The sequence below is a fragment of the Trachemys scripta genome, chromosome 1, assembly GCF_013100865.1.
Source record: "Trachemys scripta elegans isolate TJP31775 chromosome 1, CAS_Tse_1.0, whole genome shotgun sequence".
NCBI lineage: Eukaryota > Metazoa > Chordata > Testudines > Emydidae > Trachemys > Trachemys scripta.
The window spans coordinates 139,504,716-139,530,478 of NC_048298.1; the positions used below are offsets into that span (position 1 = coordinate 139,504,716).

Below are 25,763 nucleotides of genomic sequence, written 5' to 3' on the forward strand. Positions count from 1 at the left end.
GTTCATGTAGCCTCACATTCTATAAGGCAGCACAAATGGAGGGAGGGGAGACAGCATGGCAGAGAGAGAGACATCCTGTGTGTGTGTGTGTGTGAGAGAGAGAGAGACGCGCACTGCCCCTTTAAGTATGCTGACCCCACTCTAAGTACACTGCCTTTTTAAGTAGATCAGCAAGTTGAGACAGCAGCTGCTGCCAGCAAGCTCCCTCCTACTCTGTGGAGATGGGGTAAAGGAGTGGAGGGCAGCAACAGGGGGAGGGGGGACACCCTGACATTAGCACTCCTCTTCTCCCCCTCCCTCCCTTGCACAGCAAGCAGAAGGCTCCCAGGAGCTGCACACAGCAGATGTGGGAGGGACAGCTGAACTGCCCGGCAATTGATAGCCTGCTGGGCGGCTGCCGCACTGGGAACTTCGGGGGGCTTCTGGCCCACCCTGATTCCAAGCCCCCACCAGCTAGCTCCAACGGGCTGCTCTTCCTGCAAGCAGTGGACAAAGCAGGTGGCTGCCAAACAACGTTCTAAGGGAGCATTGCACAACTTTAAACAAGCATGTTCTCTAATTGATCAGCAACGAAACAACGTTAACCGGGACGACTTTAAGTGAGGAGTTACTGTACTATGGTAATGAGGGCCATATAGGTAAGTAATATAAAGAGATAATTTAAAAAACTTATGGTGGAGTCCCAACGAGCCACAAAGAGGGCCTGGATGTGTTAAGATAAGCAATTAATTGAGAGAGTGTGGGACAAAAAGACAGTTCTTTGAAGCTAATCTAAGCAGAGAGAGAGAGATGGTGGGGTGGGATGATGCAAGAAGAAATGCTCACCCTAATAAGAAAGCACACTGTAGGCAACGATGCTCTCCAGCAACAGGCAAGCTGCATCTTTGTGCTTCAGAATATTGAGATTGAGGATATTTTTCACTTTCCCCACATGGTCCCAGTCATTCTCCCACTAATCCAATCCTCAGGACAAGGAGAACTACTTAATCTGTGTCTTATCTGTCTCAGACTTGATCTTTCAATTATTTTGTTATATATTTGTGAATGCTTTGCATGGTTGCTGAAGTTCTGATTGTGTTTAATAAAATTTGTACTGTTTAATAAAGAAGCAGTGGTGTTATTGGTTTCAAAACACAGATGCCAAGGTTTATTTAATAGCATTAAAATGCATAAAACCAGAAGAAGAGATTTCAGGACAGGCACCATTTTTCTGTTGTGTTTGTACCGTGCCTAGAACAATGGCATCCGAATTGCTCATTTGGGACCATAGGCACCTCTGCAATACAGCTAATTGTATAATTCAGGATATATTCTAGCAAAACATAACATGTTGCTGTCTCCTGTTCTCAAAGTGTATGCACAGAACATTTTTGACCATGGCACTTCTGCTGGCAACATTGCTAACAGTGAATTGCACCTTGGGCTATTCAGATTCGGCAGGTAGCCTCTGCACCTCTTCTGTCCAATCATCAGCAATTACTCCTTCTTTAGTCTCAAATTATGTATAAAAACAACATACAGCAGTAATACAAGGAAGATGAGTCCCAGAACAGTCTGTCTATGTCAGACCTTTCCACCTCCCCTTCAGCCTACCAAATGCATGCTCTATAACCATCCTACAGTGGCTTAGGGTATAGTTAACTAGTCTGTCTGTTCCTGTCAGGATTTACAGTAGCTCCTGTATAAGCCAGGGAAACAAGAAGGTGGTGCTGGGTCATCCAGAATAAGTTGGTTCCATTTCTTCATTCATGTCTGGAGTACAGTAGGGGAAGAGAACTTCTTGTTTCATTTTTGTGACTAGTGCTGTATTTCTGAAGATCCTGGTATCACGAACTTTTCTTGACCCATCCAGTGTTAATGCTGGTGAACTGTTGGGTCTTCAAACAAGGCTACAGAACCATGGAGTAATTGAATGGCAAGACCTGGTGAGGGGGAAACAGAATGGGCACACAGGTCCTTTCAGCAGATCCCTATCACAATTGGGATCTTTTCATATACAGTAAAGAGCTCCTGTATTACCTACCTTGATCACATGATGCAGTGTCAAATGCTGAATAGTCTTGTACACACTTTGCATAACAGCTCCAACTGTAGATCTTTCATCACTGAAATGGTTTTCCACTGCTTTGGTAGCAATTGGTGATGGCCAGCTTCCAAATAGTGATTGTCACTCACTTCTGCGTGCTGAGAGTGCTCTCATTCTGGTCTCTGCATGAGGGCACTGATGAAGCAGGGCCAGTCTGAAGTTTTGAAGCTTTCATCATCCTAAATCTCCAGATTATCAATGCTTTTTGGCTGGAGCAAATAGCAGCATCCCTCCAAAGGCAGTTGATCAAAGAATAGATTTCGTTGGTCTGTGCAGATTCAATTTCTGGGTCCTTCTCTGAATTTCTCAAACAATTTCAAAAATTCTCAGTCACCATGGGTACCACATTGCATGCTTTCAGATATTCCAAGACCCGCTTTTCAGTCTCAGTAATGGACAGGAGCACAGTATATCTCCATCACTGTGACAGAGTTGTTTAGAAATGGCACCTTCATCAGCTAAATTCCAGGATACAATGAGAAGATTTTAGGAATTAGGCCTCTCTTCCCACAATTTCTCTGGCCTCCTGGAAGTATCTCACCATCTGGAGCAAAAATTACTCAGAATGCAGCATGCCTAGGAGCAGTGCAAGGAGCCCTGGCATGTCTATCCGTACTGGAATTGATGCAGCACAGCCCTGCTATATGAATATAAGGCCCCAAAGCAACGTATCTTACCACAATGCAACTACAACAATGTGGACACATGCAATCAATGTATTTTACTACACTAATGGAATTCTTGTGTGTAGACAAGTCTTAATGTAAGATAAGACACAATAAGTAAGTAGTCAAATGTTAGAGAGGGAGGGAAGATGAAGGGTAACATATTGTGCAATTACATAGGCTTTCAGTGTGAAAAATATTAATGGCTGTGAATGGTAACTTGTTTTTATATAAATATCAGTAATCCCTCTGCATATCTATGAATGTTTGAGTTTTTTATGGGATTTTCAGGATAATGGCAGATAAGTCTGTATATTCCTCGATGGGAAAATCAGTATAGTGTGCTTTGTGAATGCCTGTGGTCTTGTCTACAAGGGTGATGGCATTAGGGTATCTGTAGTTGCAGGGTTCAGTGAAAAGCAGGCTGCATCTGTACTGTGGTGTTAGCTACCCGTCTCAAGAAAAGACTCCACTGGGGGGAAAGAGCTCTGAAAAGGCTCCAAAATCTTCCTGTTCCTGGCGCCTCTCCTTACCACAGGGGAAAAAGACTTCAGCAAGGGGGGGAGGCCATGGGGAAAGGCTCAGACAGCAGGGAGCTGCTGGAGCCTTTTCCTGTTGCCTTGCCCCAGCCTCAGTCTCCCTGATGCTTGAGCCTTTTCTGGGCTGCATTGACATTAAAATTGCCTTGTAGATGGGGAGGCACTGCTTGAGTGTGTAGAGAGCCAAGTAGGGTATATACCCTAAGGTTTTGGTGTGTCTTGACTTGCCTATGCAGTGCCTCACCGTCTACACTGCTGTTTTATACATGTACTTGGATGGTGGACAGTATATGTACTCTACATAGCGATGTAAGTGTAGAGAGAGCCTGTGTGTGATTTTTATGGATAAGGCTGAAGAATATGAGACTCATGTTGGGGGAAACAGGAGACTGTGTGCAAGAGTACAGGAAACTGGGAACATGGGAGGAAAGGAAAGATAGGAGAAAGTAGAGGTTGGTAATGCGGATTAAGTAAGGAAAAAAAAAAACAATATAGGAAAAGAAAAAGGAAGGGGATAGGGAAGAAGAGAAGAGTATAATTTTTTTTATGTTGTACAATATAGACACAAGACAAGAAAAGATAAGAAACATACTACAGGTAAGAAAAATAGCGAATGAAGTGGAGAAGGGAAAAGAGAAAAATGCAAGGGAGACAAAAATTTTAAAAAGCTTTTACTTTATATAATTTTTAGCGTGTCAAGCGATTAAAAAAATTAATCGCAATTAATTGCGTGATTAAAAAAATCTCGATTAATCGCACTGTTTAACAATAATAGAATACCATTTATTTGAATATTTTTGGATGTTTTCTACATTTTCAAATATATCGATTTCAATTATAATACAGAATACAAACTGTACAGGGCTCACGTTATATTTATTTTTTATTACAAATATTTGCACTGTAAAAAGCAAAAGAAATAGTATTTTCCAACTCACCTAATACAAGTACTGTAATGCAATCTTTTTATCATGAAAGTTGAACTTACAAATGTAGAATTATGTACAAAAAGTAACTGCATTCAGAAATAAAACAATATAAAACTTTAGAGCCTACAAGTCCCCTCAGTCCTATTTCTTGTTCAATCAATCGCCCAGACAAACAAGTTTGTTTATATTTGCAGGAGATAATGCTGCCCACTTCTTGTTCACAATGTCACCTGAAAGTGAGAACAGGTGTTTGCATAGCACTGTCGTAGCCAGTGTCACAAGATATTTTCATGCTCTAAAGTTTTGCATAGTTTTCTTTTTGAGTGCAGTTATGTAACAAAAAAAATCTGCATTTGTAAGTTGCACTTTCACGATAAAGAGATTGCACTACGGTACTTGTATGAGGTGAATTGAAAAATACTATTTTTTATAATTTTTACAGTGCAAATATTTGTAATAAAAATAATATAAAGTGAGCAGTGTACACTTTGTGTTTTATGTTGTAATTGAAATCAATATACTTGAAAATGTAGAAAAACATCCAAAAATATTTAATAAATTTCAATTGGTATTTTGTTTAACAGTGCGATTCAAACTGCGATTAATCGTGATTAATTTTTTTTCATGTTTTGTTTAAAAGATGGAATAAAATGTGCTGATTGGGGCGAAGCAGCTGCTTGATTAATAGTTTTAGGGCCAGAAGGAGTCATTATGATCATAGAGTCAGAGTAACACAGGACATAGAATTTCACACAGTGGTTCCTGCATCAAGCCCAGCAACTTCTGTTTGAGCAACAGCATATCTTTTAAAAAAGATAGACTGTTTTTAAGTGATCGAGAATCCACCACATACCAAGGCAAATTGTTCCAATGCTTAATTACCTTCACTGTTAAAATATTGCGCCCTATTTCTAGTTGAATTTCTCTTCCTTCAGTTTCCAGCAGTTGAATTCTGTTATGCCTTTGTCTGCTACATTAACAAGGAGCCTTCTATCTGAAATCTTTTCTCAGAGTGTCCCTGAAATATGCCATGTTGGCATTTCATAATCATAGCTTGTTTTTCTGATTAATATTTTTGCAAGGGACAGCCGGGACAGACTGACATTTACTTTCTCATCAATCATTCACCTGAGCTCTTGCTGCTATCATAGAGAGTCAGTTGACCCAGGTCAGTATGTTCTAAGTTCACCATTTACATGTTGCCTGTATTTTAAAGAATCCTTATTGAGGTTGCAGGAACAAACCATCCCGATGTGTAGAAAGAATAGTAAATATGGCAGGCGACCAGCTTGACTTAACAGTGAAATCCTTGCTGATCTTAAACACAAAAAAGAAGCTTACAAGAAGTGGAAGCTTGGACAGATGACCAGGGAGGAGTATAAAAATATTGCTCAGGCATGCAGGAGTGAAATCAGGAAGGCCAAATCACACTTGAAGTTGCAGCTAGCAAGAGATGTTAAAAGTAACAAGAAGGGTTTCTTCAGGTATGTTAGCAACAAGAAGAAAGTCAAGGAAAGTGTGGGCACCTCACTGAATGAGAGAGGCAACCTAGTGACAGAGGATGTGGAAAAAGCTAATGTACTCAATGCTTTTTTTGCCTCTGCCTTCACGAACAAGGTCAGCTCCCAGACTGCTGCACTGGGCAGCACAGCATCGGGAGGAGGTGACCAGCCCTCTGTGGAGAAAGAAGTGGTTCGGGACTATTTAGAAAAGCTGGGTGAGCACTAATCCATGGGGCTGGATGTGCTGCATCCGAGGGTGCTAAAGGAGTTGGCAGATGTGACCGCAGAGCCATTGGCCATTATCTTTGAAAACTCATGACGATCAGGGGAGGTCCCGGATGACTGGAAAAAGACTAATGTAGTGCCCAACTCAAAAAAAAAAAAAAAGGGGGGGGGGAGGGCGAAGGAGGAGGATCCGGGGAACTACAGGCCAGTCAGCCTCACCTCAGTCCCTGGAAAAATCATGGAGTAGGTCCTCAAGGAATCAATTCTGAAGCAGTTAGAGGTGAGGAAAGTGATCAGGAACAGTCAGCATGGATTCACCAAAGGCAAGTCATGCCTGACTAATCTAATTGCCTTCTATAAGGAGATAACTGGCTCTGTGGATGAGAGGAAAGCAGTGGATGTGTTATTCCTTGACTTTAGCAAAGCTTTTGATACGGTCTCCCACAGTATTCTTGCCAGCAAGTTAAAGAAGTTTGGGCTGGATGAATGGACTATACGGTGGATAGAAAGCTGGCTAGATTGTTGGGCTCAACGGGTAGTGATCAATGGCTCCATGTGTAGTTGGCAGCCTGTATCAAGTGGAGTGCCCCAAGGGTCGGTCCTGGGGCCGATTTTGTTCAATGTCTTCATTAATGATCTGGATTCTCAGCAAGTTTGCAGATGACACTAAACTGGGAGGAGTGGTAGATACGCTGGAGGGTAGGGATAGGATACAGAGGGACCTAGACAAATTAGAGGATTGGGCCAAAAGAAACCTGATGAGGTTCAACAAGGACAAGTGCAGAGTCCTGCGCTTAGGACAGAAGAATCCCATGCACTGCTACAGACTAGGGACCAAATGGCTAGGCAGCAGTTCTGCAGAAAAGGACCTAGGGGTTACAGTGGACAAGAAGCTGGATATGAGTCGACAGTGTGCCCTTGTTGCCAAGAAGGCTAATGGCATTTTGGTCTGTATAAGTAGGGGCACTGCCAGCAGATGGAGGACATGATCTTTCCCTCTATTCGACATTGGTGAGGCTGCATCTGGAGTACTATGTCCAGTTTTGGGCCCCACACTACAAGAAGGATGTGGAAAAATTGGAGAGAGTCCAGCGGAGGGCAAGAAAAATGATTAGGGGGCTGGAACACATGACTTATGAGGAGAGGCTGAGGGAACTGGGATTGTGTAGTCTGCAGAAGAGAAGAATGAGGGGGGATTTGATAGCTGCTTTCAGCTACCTGAAAGTGGGTTCCAAAGAGGATGGATCTAGACTGTTCTCAGTGGTAGCAGATGACAGAACAAGGAGTAATGGTCTCAAGTTGCAGTGGGGGAGATTTAGGTTGGATATTAGTAAACACTTTTTCACTAAGAGGGTGGTGAAGCACTGGAATGGGTTACCTAGGGAGGTGGTGGAATCTCCTTCCTTAGAGATTTTTAAGGTCAGGCTTGACAAAGCCCTGGCTGGGATGATTTAGTTGGGATTTGGTCCTGCTTTGAGCAGGGGGTTGGACTAGATGACTTCCTGAGGTCCCTTCCAACCCTGATATTCTATGATTCTGTTTTCTGGGTGATTTGCTTAAACATGACTGATCATGACCATAGTTCATCCAGATTACCACAAATACACACAAAGCCTCTGGTTAAACGTCCAGAGTACATAGTTGTGTCAGCGTTCAAGTGCAATTTCAGCACTCTCAGTAAATTTCCATACATCCTGTCTGATGCTAAGAGAATCCTGCTCCCAGAAACCTCTAGCAGATTCAGAATTACTAGGCTTTACCAGTCTCGTGTTATCCACCACAATTCGTAATACTTTAGCACCATCCGAACAGTCCCCCACTCGATATCCAGTTACTAAAGCTTACCAAATTACAGCAATCACACCAATTATACCTATTAATTATTGGGCCATTGTCTCCTTTTTAAGTTAAAATGTCATTTTGCCATCTTCAGTTGTATAATCTGGCAATTCAATTTTAAAGTGTCCCTCTAAGACTTGCCTTTTCTTATGCTGTTTACATATTTGATACCCAATACAGATGCACGGGAAAAATAACACTGTTATTCCAAGAGTCCAAAATACAATTATCCATTCAGTCCCTCCACTCTGTTCCATGACATACTATATCATACCAGACACACATTTGAGATTCTCTATCCTTTACAGCTTTTTCAGTAACCTTGTGTTTTCAAGTAAGTGCACATTTTACAAGGCCTGTCATCTGTTCTATCTGATTTAATGTCCTCTGATACGTTTGTATTTCCATGCCCTGCTCTGTATCATTCCCTCCACTTTCTTCCAAATTTGGTGGCATCAGTCTGGGGTGAGTTATATATGTTTTGATTACCTGGGAGTGCCATTGGTACTGTTCATATTGGAAGTTAATTATTTTCCTACACGCACACCACATTACTCGTTCCAGGGTCCAGGTTTTTTATCGTTACGTTACCTTTTTGTTCCTGGTGCCAACATAAATTTTGATTTTACTTAATACAATCCCCACCAACTTCTTTTCCATTGCAAATTGATAGTAAGGTTCTCTCCTTTCCATTCTAAATTCATATTTCCCTTTTCAATTAGTGTTTCCCATTCCCATTGGGCTCCTGTTATTCTTTTCCATCCTTCTCCAGGGATCTACCACAATCCATTTCCTTCTGGCACTATTTCATAGTATCTCATCTCATTTCCCCAAGCACTAGAATATGTAACTGGGTTATACCTCTTGCACCTTTCCATTGTCTATTCCTGAAAGGATGAGAATACATTGGTGTAGTGTATGCTTTTGCATTTTCACCTTCCAGGTATCTTTGAACATGTTGTTAACGTAAGATAATATTTTAATGCCCAATTCAATACTCTTGGCCAATTACCTTTACTACTTTGTTCTATGATATCTTTCCGTTGTTCTCCTAATATTTCCTGTGCTTCCATACAAACTCCCCCCTAGGATAAACCAATATGAATGTTCTTTACTTGTTTAACAATTTCCAGAACAGCCTTTCCCAGTAATTTACTTAATTCTATTACTGACTGGTCTAATTTTTAATCTACTACCTCCCATTGTCTCCCTATGTTGGCCGCCTTAGCCAGTTGTTCAAAGGTCCTGCTCACTCTTTCCCTTAAAATAGAGAGACACCAGGTATTTCCTAATCCCAAACCAGTGTTAAATGTTTCCCACGTAGCATCCCTTTAAATCATTCCTCTTCTTTTTAAATCCCAAGACCAATATGTTTTATACCCAGCAGTCCACTTGGAACAGTTTGGATAGTAACTATCTATAACCCACTCCTCAGGAAATAAAATCAAAGTAATCTCAAATCTGGACCCATTTTGTTTACAGCTGCAACCATGATCACGATCTGGGATCAGCCATTCCATTTGTTCAGGAGTAAAAGTTGTAACTGTCCAGTGTTCTTTCATCTGTTGGGTTATATTAGTCCAAGTTCGTCCAGTTCTATGTTGTTGACCTCCAATGTAAGCTGTTTCAAGGCATGTACGTGTTCATGGGGACATCTCTGTCTAGATATTTCCCATCCTTTAAATCAAGTCCCATTATGGTGTCCCTGTATCATGACCCTTCGTTCCCAAACTCCCATTCAAAAGTGTTCATTACCATATCCTAATGAACCAGGGTGGATTTGATTTAAATCAAATTGATTTAAATCATGATTTAAATCATTGGTCAGGAAGACTCGATTTAATCATGGATTTCTACATAAAAGTGCATTCTTGTTAGTTGTTACCAACCTGAAGATCCTGCATGTTCAGACATGTTCCTTTTATCATCTTCAACGCAGCTTCCTCCTGAGAAGGAACATGCTTCGTTGGCTACTCCGAGACCTCAGTCCTAGGACCAATCCTATTCAACTTATTCATAAATGATCTGGAGAAAGCGGTAAAAAGTGAGGTGGCAAAGTTTGCAGATGATACTAAACTGCTAACGATAGTTAAGACCAAAGCAGACTGTGAAGAACTTCAAAAAGATCCCACAAAACTAAGTGATTGGGCAACAAAATGGCAAATGAAATTTAATGTGTATAAATGTAAAGTAATGCACATTGGAAAAAATAACCCCAACTATACATACAATACGATGGGGGCTAATTTAGCTGCAACGAATCAGGAAAAAGATGTTTGAGTCATTGTGGATAGTTCTCTGAAGACATCCATGCAGTGTGCAGAGGTGGTCACAAAAACAAACAGGATGTTAGGAATCATTAAAAAGGTGATAGAGAATAAGATGGAGAATATCTTATTGCCCTTATATAAATCCACGGTACTTCCACATCTTGAATACTGCGTACAGATAGGGTCTCGTCTCAAAAAAGATATACTGGCACTAGAAAAGGTTCAGAGAAGGGCAACTGAAATGATTAGGGGTTTGGAACGGGTCCCATAGGAGGAGAGATTAAAGAAGCTAGGTCTTTTCAGCTTGGAAAACAGGAAACTAAGGGGGGATATGATGGAGGTATATAAAATCATGAGTGATGTGGGGAAAGTAGATAAGGAAAAGTTATTTACTTATTCCCATAATACAAGAACTAGGGGTCACCAAATGAAATTAATAGGCAGCAGGTTTAAAACAAATAAAAGGAAGTTCTTCTTCACACAGCACACAGTCAACTTGTGGAACTCCTTACCTGAGGAGGTTGTGAAGGCTAGAACTATAACAGCGTTTAAAAGAGAACTGGATAAATTCATGGTGGTTAAGTCCATTAATGGCTATTAGCCAGGATGAGTAAGGAATGGTGTCCCTAGACTCTGTTTGTCAGAGGGTGGAGATGGATGGCAGCAGAGAGATCACTTGATCATTACCTGTTCGGTTCACTCCCTCTGGGGCACCTGGTATTGGCTACTGTCGGTAGACAGGATACTGGACTAGATGGACCTTTGGTCTGACCCAGTACAGCTGTTCTTATGTTCTTATGTTGTTTAATTCGGGCAACCAGGCCTTGCATTTCTTTGTTGCACTGTTTGCATTTTGCACACATGCCTGTCTTACCCACAGGTAGAGGAACTTCATTAAAATATTCCCAAACTGGGTCTCTTTTATGGCCATTATAGGTTTTCCCTTCTAGTGAGAGAATGGTATGGTAGATCTCAAATCAATGAAGACTACACTCAGAAAGACCTCAAGACTTCTTGAATATGCTGCTCAAACAGTTTCACTTTTGTTTCTACTGCCTGTCCCTCCCTTCTCACATTTATCTCCAGACCTCTTCTCCTTGTCCAGATCTATTCCACCCCCAACAATCTTCTATTCATTGAACTTTTTGAAACTTTGCACTTTTAGAGAGAGGTAAGGGATTGACTCTGTGTACACAAATTTGCAGAGGAACAATAGAGTTGAGATCTGTTATTTCTCACCTCTATTTATTTTATTTATTTATTTAAAATCATTTTTGCTGTTAACAAGCATGTTATCTCTGGAGACACAAATCCACAGTTTGAGAACTGCAAACCTAAGCATCTCTGATGTTCTCTTCTAGACTGAGCACTGAGTCCCATTGGGTAGATAGAAAGAGTAACCTAAATAATCTATACAGAAGCCCCTGGAACCCAATAAGATTGGGTCCCTAATCCATGAACTATTGGAACTCATTTACAAAACTTTTCTTAAACATTACATGACTCATACTCAAACATTGTCTCATACTATAGAATTAGAATTTATAATCCCTATTCCATGATGAGATTTTTTTGAGCTATAATGTGTCTTAATTATAACTAGCTTTAGATAGGTTTTTCCCTCAAAAAGCATTTTATCAAAAAAAGAAAATCCGATTTAAATAAAAAAAATCATTGATTTTTATCCACCCTGTCAGGGTACTTACAGAATTTATCCACAGCCAAGCAACCGGTGTTCCTATCTGTGTCATATGTCACCACAGCAACACTTACCCTCACACCATTTTACAAGCGCTTTAACGGTGCCTAATGCATCTATTTGTATTTCAAAAAGTTGGGAGACCATATTTTGCTTGGCATTTTTTCTTCTACTTATGTTTTCCATGCCCTGAAATGTACAATCTAATTTGGTCAGAGTGTCTCCAAACATCTCCTTGTGGAGTGGCTACTCAGACCGCCATGGGGCTAGCTACATACTTAACAGGGAATGGTCTGCTCCATCTTGGTTTCTTCTTTCCTTTCGTCACCAATTCCCTAAGCATCACCTTGTCTCCTATTTTCCATTGATACCCCATTTGTCTCTTCTGCTCTTCTTTGTCTATACTGATTTTCTTCTGCCCAAATTTCTTCTATTGTTTGTACCAAGTTTGCCACCCATTCCAGCATTTGCCTGCTTGGTATTACCAAAACTTCTGGGGTTCTCATAGCCATGCCTGTCATTAACTCAAAAGGGGTGTACTTGCTTCCTGCTTGTCCCAGAGCTCTCATGATCATCAAAATAGCAAGGAAAAGCTGTGTCCACAGAGCCTTACCTGTAGTTTGAGCTGTATTATTGGAGGTAGAGATCACTTCAACCCAGCCTGAGAAGTTACCTGTTATGACTAAGCAATATTCCTTTCCTGTGGGAGTTCTTTTTAGAGGTCCAATGTAATCCATTTGCAATCACATGGACCTGTAGTATCAGGCTGATGTCTCACTACCCTCTCTTTTCGGCTTTTGGTTTGTGCTCTAATTAATCCCCAAAACTTTTGACAAAAATCTTCAATCTGAATTCTCATTCCTGGCCACCACATTGCTCTTTTCACTTGCACTAATATTCTTTTTCGCCCAAAATGTCCTTGTTCATGAGCAAACCTAATTATTTCTTCCCTACTCCACTTTTAGGTACCCACCTTTCCTGTTGTCCCTGTTTTGCTACTGTCATCTCGTCTTCTTTCTTTACTTCCCATTTTCCTTCCACTCCTGCTATATTCTGCTCTACCAATTCCCAGTCCTCTTTCCCATATTGTACAAAAATACTTTGTTTTGTAGATTGTTGGCTGTCTGATTTCCCCTTTGGGTCATCTTGTATACTATCCGACCTTACTCTGTCCCCCCACTTGAGATCAGGTCACCACTTCAGTCTCACCTTTTCCTAGATTCAACTCAGCAACTTGTGTTTTGTTAGTATCCTTCCATGTTGGATGGGGTGCTGTGTGCTTTAACATGCTTAATTTCTGTAGAACCTGTTCATTGTCTGATTATTTTAATAATTGTTTCCCACTGCTTCCAATATGAGAGCTCTTTATCCCCCTGTTTTTCCCATATGGGAGCCCACATGGCCATTCCAAATGAGATCCACCCCCTATGATAGGGATTGGAAATGCCTGGACCTCTTCGGGAGAAAGGCCTACTTCTCTGCCACATTGCAGTTTAGAATTGCAAATTATCAAGCTTTAATGGTGAAATATGACTGTCAATTATATAAAGCTCAACACCTTTATTGATCAACTCCCAAAGTCACACTGTGACCCATTCCGAGCTATTATCCATGAAGGGCAAGTAGTAGCCAAAACAGTGCTCCAGTCAGCCCCTGATGCAGCCGACAAGCAGACTGGTCCATCTCCACTGCAGTCGTTATGCGGCGAGTGTTTTGGTTACACCTATTTGGCTTCCTTAAGGAAGTGCAGATAACAGTTGAAGACCTTCCCTTTGAAGGCACCAAATTGTTCTCTGAAAAGACTGATGCGTTCTTCTGTGCCCTTAAAGATTCCAGGGCCACTCTCACTAATTAGGAATCTTTACTCCTGGACAAAAGAGAAGGTTTATTCTGCAACCTCAACATAAATCCCCCACTTCACAATTCCCAACCCAATGTTTTTACAAGCCTCTGAGAGAGAAGTCAAGATTTTCCACACATAAGACATTATGCCCACAGCCTTCCACATTGCAACTATCTACCTCAAAACATCAGTTTTGATATGTTGGTTGAGGCGTCAACAGACCACTTTTCTCAGCCGCTGTAGCTGACCAACCCGTCACACCCATTTGGCTACCGACTTGCCCCATTTCACAGCACCTGGGAACGTATAACATCAAACTGATGTGTCCTGGAAATCATCCACAATGGGTACTCCATTCACTTTAACTCCCTTCCCCATCCCTCTTCAGGGACCCTTCTCGTGAGTGTTTACTATGACAAGAAATAGATCACGTGCTCTTGTTAGGGGCTATAGAACCAGTATCTCAACATCTACAAGGCAAAGGTTTTTACTCTCATTATTTCCTGATACCTAAGAAGAGGGGAGATCTATACTAGACCTCAGAGCACTCACAAGTTCGTCAAGGCTCAAAAATTCAAGATGATCACTCTAGCAGTGATTATTTCAGCTTTGGAACAGGGAGACTGGTTTTCAGCCCTTGACCTTATTTTCATATTTCAATCTTACCATTCCTCAGATTTTCCCTAGGACAGGGCCACTACCAGTACAGAGTACTCCCCTTTGGGCTATCATCAGCTCCCAGAGTATTGTCCAAAATCCTCTCTGTAGAGGCAGCTCACCTTCGTTCCCTGTGAATCATGATCTTACCCCTATCTGGATGACTGCTTCCTCGGGGCTTGCTCCTTTGATGAAACTCTCCTGGTTATCAAAACCGCAATAGACCTGTTCATGGAACTGAGTCTACAGGTCAATGTCCAAAAATCAACCTTTTCCCCTGTACAACGCTTAGAGTTTGTATGGGCTGACCTCGATTTGTTACAGGCCAAAGAACTCCTGCCACAACACAGGTTCCACACCTTGGCCATGCTCATAGAAACAGTACAAACCAGCCCTCAAATATCAGACATACACTGCCTCCACATCCTGGGGCATATGACAGCAGGCACAGAGGTGATATCTCATGCCAGACTTCAACTGCAGTGTGTCAGATGTGGTTCAGCTCAGTCTACCGACTGAACAGAGACAGAGTAGACATAGCTCTGTCACTACCCACCAAGGTCAAAAACTCCCTGGACTGGTGGAAAAATCCAGCAGATGTTTGCAAGGGCATTCCCTTTTCACAAACTTTCCCATCGTTACTATTTACCACTGACTCATCCCTCATAGGATGGGGCGCACATTTAAACCACCTAAAAACACTAGGCAAATGGTCATCCATGGAGATGTCCTGCCACATCAACCTCCTTGAACTGAGGGCAGTCAGGAATGCCTGTACCCATTTCCTCCCACTGATTAAGAGAACACAAACAAGAGTCTTAGCAGACAACATAGCATGTATATATTATATAAATTGGCAGGGAGGAACCAGGTCATCCTCCCTCTGCTCAGAAGCACTAAAGTTATGGAACTGGTGCAGTTCCCATCACACTATCTATCTTCCAGAAGTACAAAACTCAATAGTGGCCAATTGCAGTTACAAATTCCCACACAACCATGAATGGGAGATTAAACCCAGCAGTGCTTCGTGACCTATTCAGAAGTGTGGAACACTGACCACAGACCTGTTCACCACTTACCTGAACAAGAAATGTCCACACTATTGCTCCAGAGCAGGGATAGGTCAGCACTCCTTGGGAAAATGCTCTTCTTCTTCTGTGGGACAAGGACCTTCTCTATATCTTTCCTCTGTTTCTCCTAGTGTCGAAAGTCCGATTAAAAATAAAAAGAGAAGGAGCATACATCAAACTGATTGCTCCCACCTGGATGAGACAGACTTTGTGTCATTACCTTTCACAACTGGTGACATGCCCACCAATCTCTCTCCAACCAACTCCACACCTCCTATTGCAGAACGAAGGACGCACTCTACATCCCAACCTGAGGATACTTCACCTCAAGGCTTGGTTCCTTCATGGTTCCAGCTCATAGAAAGCTCCTGCTCGAAGGAAGTACAGAAAATGTTACTACACAGTAGAAAATCCACCACATGCCATACTTACCTGCAAAAGTGGTCCAGGTTTCAGGTTTGGTGTAATTCCCAACAAATTTCCCTGACATCTGCTACTCTCCCAGTGGTCCTAGACTGTATACGGACTCTAAAAAAAATCATGGCTATCTCTCAGTTCACTCAAAGTTCACCTAGCAGCTATAGCACCTTTCAGCGACAAATAGAGAGATACTCATTGCTCTCACACCCAAACATAAAATGATTCTTCAGGGTATAGTAAACCTTTTTCACCAACCCTGACATCCAACCTCTACATGGGAGCTGAACCTAGTGTTGAAAGGTCTGACTAGACCTCTCTCTTAACCTGTGGCTACTTGTTTGCTCAAATATCTGTCGATGAAAATGGCATTCCTGGTGGCTATCACCTCAGCAAGGAGAACAGGGGAAATAGCGGCTCTTATGGCACATTTCCTCCCTTCTCCTTCCCCCCCCCCCCAACACACACACAATATTCTTTTGGGACTAGGTCACACCTGGACTGCATCTGAAGTTCAACCTCAACGTGACCTGCCCTTTTCACATAAACCAATTGATTCACCTTCCGACCTTTTACCCCAAGCCTCACTCTGATAACAGGGAGGATGTACTACACATACTAGATGTTACAAGAGCCCTGGCCTTTTTACCTGGATAGAACGAAGACATTTAGAAAGTCTCCTAGCTTTTCCTTTCTGTTGCAGAGAGATCCAAAGACTCAGCAGTATCAGTCTAGAGACTCTCCAAATGGGTCTCAAACTGCATTAGATCAGGTTTGCAACATAACACCTCCATCTGGTATTCGCACTCATTCCATGAGGTTGGTCTCCTCCATCACCTTCCTCAAGAATGTCCCTATCCCAGAAATCTGTAGAGCAGCAACCTGGTTTGTCCATATATTTGCAGAACATTATAAAATTACTGGGGACTCTGCTTCCGATCCCATCTTTGGTTCTACGGTATTGTAATCCGTAACTGATTCGACTCCGAAGCCCCAGCCCTCCAATGGGGATACTGCTCAGGAGTCGCCTACAATGAAGCACCCAGAGAGATACACCTCTACCCCGATATAATGCGACCTGATATAACACAAATTCTCATATAACGCGGTAAAGCAGCACTCCATGGGGGCGGGGCTGCGCACTCCGGCGGATCAAAGCAAGTTCGCTATAACGCGGTTTCACCTATAACGCGGTAAGATTTATTGGCTCCCGAGGACAGCGTTATATCGAGGTAGAGGTGTACTACTTGAAGAAGAAGAGAAAGTTGCTCACCTTGTGCAGTAATTATGGTTCTTTGAGATATATCCCCCTATGGTTTCTCCACAACCCATCCTCCTCCCCTCTACTTCGGAGTTCTTTCAAGGACTCTGTGGTAGAGAAGGAACTCAGGAGGGTTTGCCTAAGGGACAGCGCACGTGCAGGCCAAACTGACACTGCTACCAAAAAGCTCTCCGATCAGCAGTGCAGGGACACAAGCACACCTACAGTTGGACACCCACATGGGGACACATCTTGAAGAACCATTGTTACTGCACAAGGTGAACGACTTTCTCTTCACACATGCTTATTAGTTTGGCAGCTAAATTATCTGCAGGTTCCATCTGTGCTGAGAATGCTCAAGCCCATGATTGCAGGGGCTGAACAGGACTTTCTGTGCAATTGCTCCTCCCAATGGTCAGGGGGCTACCATGGGACTGAGATCTTAATGCTCCACAACCAGGGGGGTCCAGCAAGCAAGAAGAGAAAGAAGGATCAGCTTGATTGGAATGCAGAGGGGTGGAGGACAAAGACAGCAGGGGGAATAGACTGGCTGCGAAGGGGAGACTGGGGAATGAATGCTGTTGGGGGCGGGGCAGGGCGGAGAGACGGACTACAAAAGGGTATATGCTAAGATCAGGGACAGAAGGTGTCAAGTGATAGGAACACTGGGAAATAAAGGTCTGTCATCACTAAAGGGACCTCCTTTCTAGAACTTAGGGTAGAATTCAGGATTTTTGAGTCTCAACTGTTTGCTAGTAGGTTTTACAGCTATTTGCTAAGGGTGTTTATCACTCTACTATTGTTGGTTCACACAGAGCATAAACACCTATTGCTGCTACCAGTTACTCTATTAGGTCAAGTAGTAAAAGTTCTGTGCTGTGGATCTAAAGGTTCCAACCTTGCTGATGATACGCTCGAGGGGTCAGTATGGTTTCTCATGATAGAAGTTTTGTTTTTTAAGTTTGCAGTGTTAAACTAAGAAATTTATATTAAAATTAATTGAAAAGCATTATGGTTGCGAAGTCACACCCTCTAATAGGAAATATCAGAATTAAGATTGCTCATGCAAATCTTAATTCAACCCCTGTGTGTATATGCATTATGATACAGTCTTTAATTACAGGATCATGTAATTTTTTCCACAGGATCCCTCCATCATTTATTGCACAGGGTGAGCCTCCTCTGGGAATGGACCAGGGTTGTGTAGTGAATGAAATTGTTGTCTATAGCACCCTGGCCTCATTTGTTACAGAAGTTGGAAGGTGTACAGTGAATGAGGCAGTGGATTGCAGGAAGACTAAAGGATGGTCGTATGGTTTAGTCATTGGATTTTATTCTTGTCTGCCATGGAGTTCCTGTGTAATTAAATTAAGGCTTTTCACAGGTGGTCACTAATTATGTGTCCTTCATTTTCTAGGTGCCCAACTTGAGATCCTGGGGTCTCATTTACACATGTGGTAAGCACTTGCAGCTGAAGTCCATGGGAGCTGTGCTTTGAACATATCAAGTGCTATAAAAATGCTAAGTATTGTGATTGATGTACCAGGCTCTGGGTGTCTCAAATTGAGCACCCAAAATGAATGGATACCTTTTGTCCTTAATTTCTCTGAACCTCAGTTCCTGATCTGTAGAATGGCAATTATAATACCTCCCTACCTGACAGCAGTTGGTGAAGATACATTGTGAAGCACTCAGTGATGAGCGCTATAGAAAAGCCCGTGAGGAAATTAATAATTCTATATTCAAAGCATAGTTTAATTAATGTGCAGTAAATAAGGTCTGGGGCCACACATTAAATGAGGATGAAAAGAATCCATTCAGTGAGCACTGTCCATCCTGTGCACTGAATGAGGCAGGCATTTTGTGGGACAAATAGTATGTGATCATGTAATTAAAGACTGTGGCATAACACATATGTACAAAGAGGATAGACTGAGGTTACAGAGGCAATCTTAAGTCTGGCTTTTCCCAACTTTTGAATGCTTGACTGTGCAATGTGATCTTTCTTTTAATGTAGTTCTCCACCCCACCCTGTTTATATGTAATAGAAGGAAAAGTTTTCATGATATCCCAAATATCTAGATACTTAAATGGCTCATAATAGCTGAGCCTCTCCTAGCTATTTAAAAAAGCCATTTAAAATAGAAATAATAGTAACAAATTCCCTCTCTGTTCCTTCCCAGGGAAATACTTTGCTCTGTTCTTAAGGATGTTTGCTTGTGTGTAAGTGGTTGTTTTTGTGTCTGCATGATGAAATTGAGGTTGAAGAAACAGGTTCTGAACACAGTGGGTATGTCTACACAGCAATTAAACACCCACGGTTGCACCAGGTCAGCTGACTCGGGCTCACAGGGCTGCAAAATTGTGGTTTAGATGGTTTGGGCTTGGGCTGGGGCCTGAGTTCTGGGACCCTGTGAGCAGGGAGGTCCCAGAGCCTGTTCCCTCCTCTTCCCCCTCCCCCCCCCATTAGATCTAATGTTTACACAGCACTTTTACAGCCCTGCAGCCTGAGCCCTGCTGCCCAAGTCAGCTGTAGTCATTCTTATCTCTTGCCAGAGTGAGTTGCATAGTTTGGGTCCAGTTTTTTTGAGAATTCTGTCTTTTGCATTCACAAGCCTTCCCCCATAGTTGGCAGCTTAATTGTCTTAGTTCTGATTACTTCTGTTGTGGGAACGCATGGTCATGGAAGGTGGGGCAATCTGTTATGTTGCTGTGACCAATCCTGTAGGGGGCTTTGAATATCAGAATGGAGACCTTGATCCAGATTCTGAATTCAGTGGAGATTCAGTGCAGAAAATGGAGATGTTTTCATGGTGTCCTGTGTTGCTGTGCACACAAGTTGCTGCATTTTGTACCAACTAGAGTTTTTTCAGGTCATGTGATTTCATTCCTAGATATGGATAGCAGTAATCAAGCTTGATGGTCGTGAGTGCCTGGATCACTGAGTTTTATTGCATGCAGTACAGTCTTTTGTCCAGTCACAGAAGAAAGTGGGCTTTTTTTCCCCAACATGTCTCTCTGGACACCCAGTAAGAGGAGTCCAAGAGAACCTCCATGGATATGGGTAAGAAATAGGGTTGTCAAGCGATTAAAAAAGATGAATCGCACTGTTAAACAATATTAGAATACCATTTATTTAAATATTTTTGGATATTTTCTACATTTTCAAATATATTGATTTCAGTTACAACACAGAATATACAGTGTACAGTGCTCACTTTATATTTATTTTTATTACAAATATTTGCACTGTAAAAACAAAAGAAATAGTATATTTAAATTCACCTAATACAAGTAGTGTAGGGCTCTTTATAATGAAAGTTGAACTTACAAATGTAGAATTGTGAACAAAAAAATAACTGCATTCAAAAATAAAAATGTAAAACTTTAGAACCTACTAGTCCACTCAGTCCTACTTCAGCCAATCACTCAGATAAACAAGTTTGGTTACAATTTGCAGGAGATAATGCTGCCCACGTCTTGTTTACAATGTCACCTGAAAGTGAGAACAGGCATTCACATGACACTGTTGTAGCCAGCATCACAAGGTATTTACGTGCCAGATGAGCTCAAGATTCGTGTGTCCCTTCATGCTTCAACCACCATTCCAGAATACATGTGTCCATGCTGATGATGGGTTCTGCTCGATAACGATCCAAAGCAGAGCGGACCGACGCATGTTCATTTTCATCATCTGAGTCAGATGCCACCAGCAGAAGGTGGATTTTCTTTTTTGGTGGTTCGGGTTCTGTAGTTTCCGCATCGGAGTGTTGCTCTTTTAAGACATCTGAAAGCATTCTCCACACCTCATCCCTCTCAGATTTTGGAAGGCACTTCAGATTCTTAAACCTTGGGTCGAATGCTGTATCTTCCTTAGAAATCTCACATTGGTACCTTCTTTGCATTTTGTCAAATCTTCTGTGAGAGTGTTCTTAAAACGAACATGGGCTGGGTCATCATCTGAGACTGCTATAACATGAAATGGGTAAAACAGAACAGGAGACATACAATTCTCCCCGAAGGAGTTCAGTTGCAAATTTAATGAACGCATTATTTTTTTAATGAGCATCATCAGCATGGAAGCAGGTCAGCTTCTGGAATGGTGGCCAACGCATGAAGGAGCATATGAAAGTTTAGCATATCTGGCACGTGGCTACAAAGTGCCATGCGAACGCCTGTTCTCGCTTTCAGGTGACATTGTAAATAAGAAGCAGTCAGCAGTATCTCCCGTACATGTAAACAATCTTGTTTGTCTTAGCAATTGGTTGAACAAGAAGTAGGACTGAGTAGACTTGTAGGCTCTAAAGTTTTATATCATTTTGTTTTTGAGTGCAGTTATGTAACAAAAAAAATCTACATTTGTAATTTACACTTTCACAATAAAGAAATTGCACAGAAGTATTTGTATGAGGTGAATAGAAAAATACTGTTTCTTTTGTTTATCATTTTTACGGTGTGAATATTTGTAATAAAAAATAATATAAAATGAACACTGTACACTTCGTATTCTGTGTTGTAATAGAAATCAATATATTTATTTGAAAATGTAGAAAAACATCCAAAAATATTTAATAAATTTCAATTGGTGTTCTATTGTTTAACAGTGCGATTAATCACAATTAATTTTTTTAGTTAATCGCATGAGTTAACTGCGATTAATCAACAGCCCTAGTAAGAAGTAACACTGAAAAAGAATAATAAAATACTGACTTGAGTCTTGCAACATGTCTGTTACTGTAATAACATCTGGTAGTTACAATATACGTTATGTTTCAGAACTTCCAGGAGCTGGAGAGAGACAACTGAATTACGTTATAATGTAGCAGGCAGAATAGACTAAAGAGCAGGGGACTTGGAGTCAAGATTCCTGTGTTCTATTCCCAGCTTTACCCCGATTTGCTCTATGACCTTCGACAAGTCTCTTCCCATTTCTGCCTCCGTTTTCCCATCTGTAAAATGGGGAAATTAATCCTTTTTTGTGGCACTTTTTAAGCACTTCAGTGCTTTGAGTTGGTTGCATGAAAAGCACTATTTTATTATTTATTTAATGTAAAATAGTTTTAGGATTGGCGTGTTAGATGTCTTAGACAAGTTATATGTATTCAAGTCAGCAGGACCTGATGAATACATCCTAGAATACTGAAGGAGCTGACTGATGGTTGAAATATCTCCTTAGTGATTATCTTTGAAAACTCATGGAAGATGGGAGAGATTCCAGAGGACTGGAAGAGGGCAAATATAGTGTCAATCTATAAAAAGGGGAATAAGGACAAACTACGGAATTACAGACCATTCATCTTCAGTACCTGGAAAGATAATGGAACAAATAATCAAGTAATCAATTTGCAAACACCTAGAAGATAATAAAGTGATAAGTAACAGTCAACATGGATTTGTCAAGAACAAATCATGTCAAACCAACCTAATAGCTTTCTTTGACAGAGTAATAAGCCTAATGAATAGGGCGGATGTGGTAGATGTAGTATATCTTCACTTTACTGAGATTGTTGTTACTGTCTTGCTAGACCTTCTCATAAACAAACTAGCAAAATACAGCATAGATGAAGCTGTTATAAGGTGGGTGCCTAACTGGTTGAAAACCCAATCCCAGAGAGTAGTTATCAGCAGTTCACAGTCAAGCTGGAAGCACATATTGAGTGGGGTCCTGCAGTGATCGGTCCTAGGTCCAATATCTTTGTAAATTATTTAGATAATGGCAGAGAGAGTACACTTATAAAGTTTACGGATGATACCAAGCTGGGAGGGGTTGCAAGAGCTTTGGAGGGTAGGATTAAAATTCAAAATGGTCTGAAGTAAATAGGATGAAATTCAATAAGGACAAATGTAAAGTACTCCAATTAGGAAGGAACAATCAATTGTACACATACAAAATGGGAAATGACTGCCTACTAAGGAGTACTGCAGAAAGGGATCTGGGGGTTATAGTGGATCACAAGATAAATATGAGTGAACTGTATAACACTTGCAAAAAAAGCAAACATAATTCTAGGGTGTATTAGCAGGAGAGTTGTAAGCAAGACAGATAAGTAATTCTTCCACTCTGCTCCATGCTGATGAGGTCTTAGCTGAAATATTGTGTTGAGTTCTGGGTGCCACATTTCAGGAAAGATGTGGACAAATTGGAGAAAGTCCAGAGGAGAGCAACAAAAATGATTAAAGGCCTAGAAAACATGACTTATGAGGAAAGATTGAAAAAACTGAGTTTGTTTAGTCTGGAAAAGAGAAGACTGAGAGGGGACATAACAGTTTTCAAGTACATAAAAGGGTGTTACATGGAGGAGCGTGAAAAATTGTTAACTTCTGAGGATAGGATAAGAAGCGATGGGCTTAAATTGCAGCAAGGGAGGTTTAGGTTGGATATTAGGAAAAACTTCCTAACTGTCAGGGTAGTTAAGCACTGGAACAAATTGCCTATGGAGGTTGTGGAATCTCTATCATTGGAGGTTTCTAAGAGCAGTTTAGACAAACACCTGTCAGGAATGGTCTAGTTCAGTGGTTTTCAACCTGTGGTCCATGGACCCCTGGGGTCCGCAGACTGTCTAAGTTTTCCAAAGGGGTTTCACCTCCTTTTGAAATTTTTTAGGGGTCCGTAAATGAAAAAAAGGTTGAAAATCACTGGTTTAGTTGTTATGTACACTGCCTTGAGTGCAAGGGACTGGGCTAGATGACCTATTGAGCTTCCTTCCAATCCTACACATCTATGATTCTATATCATATTGTAATGAACTGACTAGTGTGGTCTGTGTCGTCAATGCCTTGTACTGGATGGAATCAGTATTTTTCACCTGTGTTCTCCTAGGTCCTGTACAGCTTACAATAAGAGAGATCTCATTTATCTTTACTGACAAGGAAGGACCTGTGCTTCTGGTGCATGCATCTTTGAATTACATCCAGGCCAAATATTGCTGCTGCTTCCATAATGTTTCTAAGTTGGTATCTTTTCTCTCTGCTCCCTCAGCAGAACTCTTGCACAGCCCCATATCTATAGTCTTGATTACTGTGACTTCTTCCTTTAAGACTGCCTGGACACATACACCACTTATCTTCAATCCATTCAACATGCAGCCACTAAGATTATCTTTCTGGCATCTTGGTCTGACTATCATCCCCGAATCACCTTTGAATCCACTGGTTCTTCTTTTTCCTCCATATCATGTTCAAGCTTTTTGTCCTCACCTTTAAGCCACTGCACAGCTTCGTCCCTTGTGAGCTTTCCATTTTTTTTTATTTTTTTTTTATTTTTTGCTACCACTACCATTGTGTAGTTGTCAGATTCTTCCATAAGCAGTCCCATACCTTTTCTCATGCTCCATCTTATGCATGGAAGGGCCTCCTTTCTCTGATCAGGACCACTACTCTCTCCTTCCCCTAATCCACCTTTTCCATGGTACCTGCAAGAAATTTGCCAATTAATAATGTCTACATTGAGGGGAAGTTGAAGATAGTGCCAACTTAGTGGACCCCAGAAAGAATTACTAAAATAATGATCCTGTCTGTGAGCCCACCAGACTCTAGGCTTCCCATGAGCTCAAGATTGAGTCATTGGCATCTTAGAGAACAGCTGCTGTTGGACTGACAGGGAAATTAGAGGATGTTAAGTCCTATATCTGGTTATTATAAATGCTTAATGGGGGAAACAGAGACAGGGACCTGACCCCTCCATGTATCTACCTCTCTCTCCAGGCATTGAGAACCTGCCATTTGAATTGCAGAGAAATTTCCAACTCATGCGAGATCTAGACCAGCGAACAGAAGGTGAGTGTCAGGAATGAGGCCCAGAGTAATGTGCCGTGAGTAGGTAGGGAGCCTGCAGCTGGCCTGCTCTTCCTTCCCTTGCAGGTGGTGGTGTGACAACAGGGCAGAGGAGGGAGCCTGCAACTGTCCAGATCTGCCCTTCCTAGCAGAGGGCACTGGGATATTTTTGACCATGAATCCGGTCTTGTTTCAGACCTCAAGTCAGAGATTGATAAACTGGCCACGGAGTATATCAGCAATGCACGGACTCTTTCTTCGGAGGAAAAACTGGGGCTTCTCAAGCAAATTCAGGAGGCCTATGGGAAATGCAAGGAGTTCGGGGATGACAAAGTGCAGCTGGCCATGCAGACCTATGAGATGGTATGAAGGAGAAAGAGGAAGCAGAGTGGTGTCTAAGGGTTATAGCATGAAGGGCTGGGAGTCACGACTCACTGTGTACTGGTACTGATGGGGTTTTAAAACATTTGGAAATCTTTTGCTCCAGCCCCAGCATGGATCCCTGTTTCCCTTGTAGGCATCCCATACAGTTGCCTCTCTGCTGAAGCCCCATCCCCGTCCTTTCTAGGCCCTTCTGGATTCCATCCCCTAATAATGCTTTTGCTTACTGTCATACCTGCAGGTGGATAAGCACATCCGGCGGCTAGACACGGACCTTGCCCGTTTTGAAGCTGACTTGAAGGAGAAGCAGATTGAGTCGAGTGACTACGACAGCTCCTCCAGCAAGGGCAAGAAAAGTGAGTCCCAGCGCCCTGCCACTGATATGGTGGGGTCCAGGATCACAGAAGTGGTGGGGTTGGAAGGGAGCCTTGGGAGGAGGATGGCAGGAGATGGCCCAGACACTGTGAGGTTGGAGTTTGAGGAGGAGCTAGAACCCCAGCAAGTGACAAGGAGGTGACCCAGGGATGATGGTGTAGGGGAGTCTCAGAGGAGATGATGGGGTGTGTGTAGACGAGAGACTATGAAAGGGCCGGGGAGGGGGGGTGTC

The 25,763-nt window shown here is 41.9% G+C and overlaps 1 protein-coding gene across 6 annotated transcripts in view; it reads left to right on the forward strand.

The window, feature by feature from the left end:
* The window catches only part of ING4 (inhibitor of growth family member 4), a 40,917-nt gene that overhangs the window by 11,757 nt on the left and 3,397 nt on the right, over positions 1-25,763 (forward strand). For 3 of the 6 annotated variants that reach the window (XM_034787429.1, XM_034787436.1, XM_034787463.1), the window contains 3 exons: positions 24,707-24,778; positions 24,972-25,138; positions 25,398-25,512. In XM_034787429.1, coding sequence (XP_034643320.1) covers positions 24,707-24,778; positions 24,972-25,138; positions 25,398-25,512 — 354 coding nt within the window. Of the gene's footprint in view, positions 1-5,301; positions 5,388-18,419; positions 18,460-24,706; positions 24,779-24,971; positions 25,139-25,397; positions 25,513-25,763 lie in introns of all 6 variants that reach the window. The other 3 variants (XM_034787455.1, XM_034787445.1, XM_034787472.1) reach the window with 3 other exon arrangements.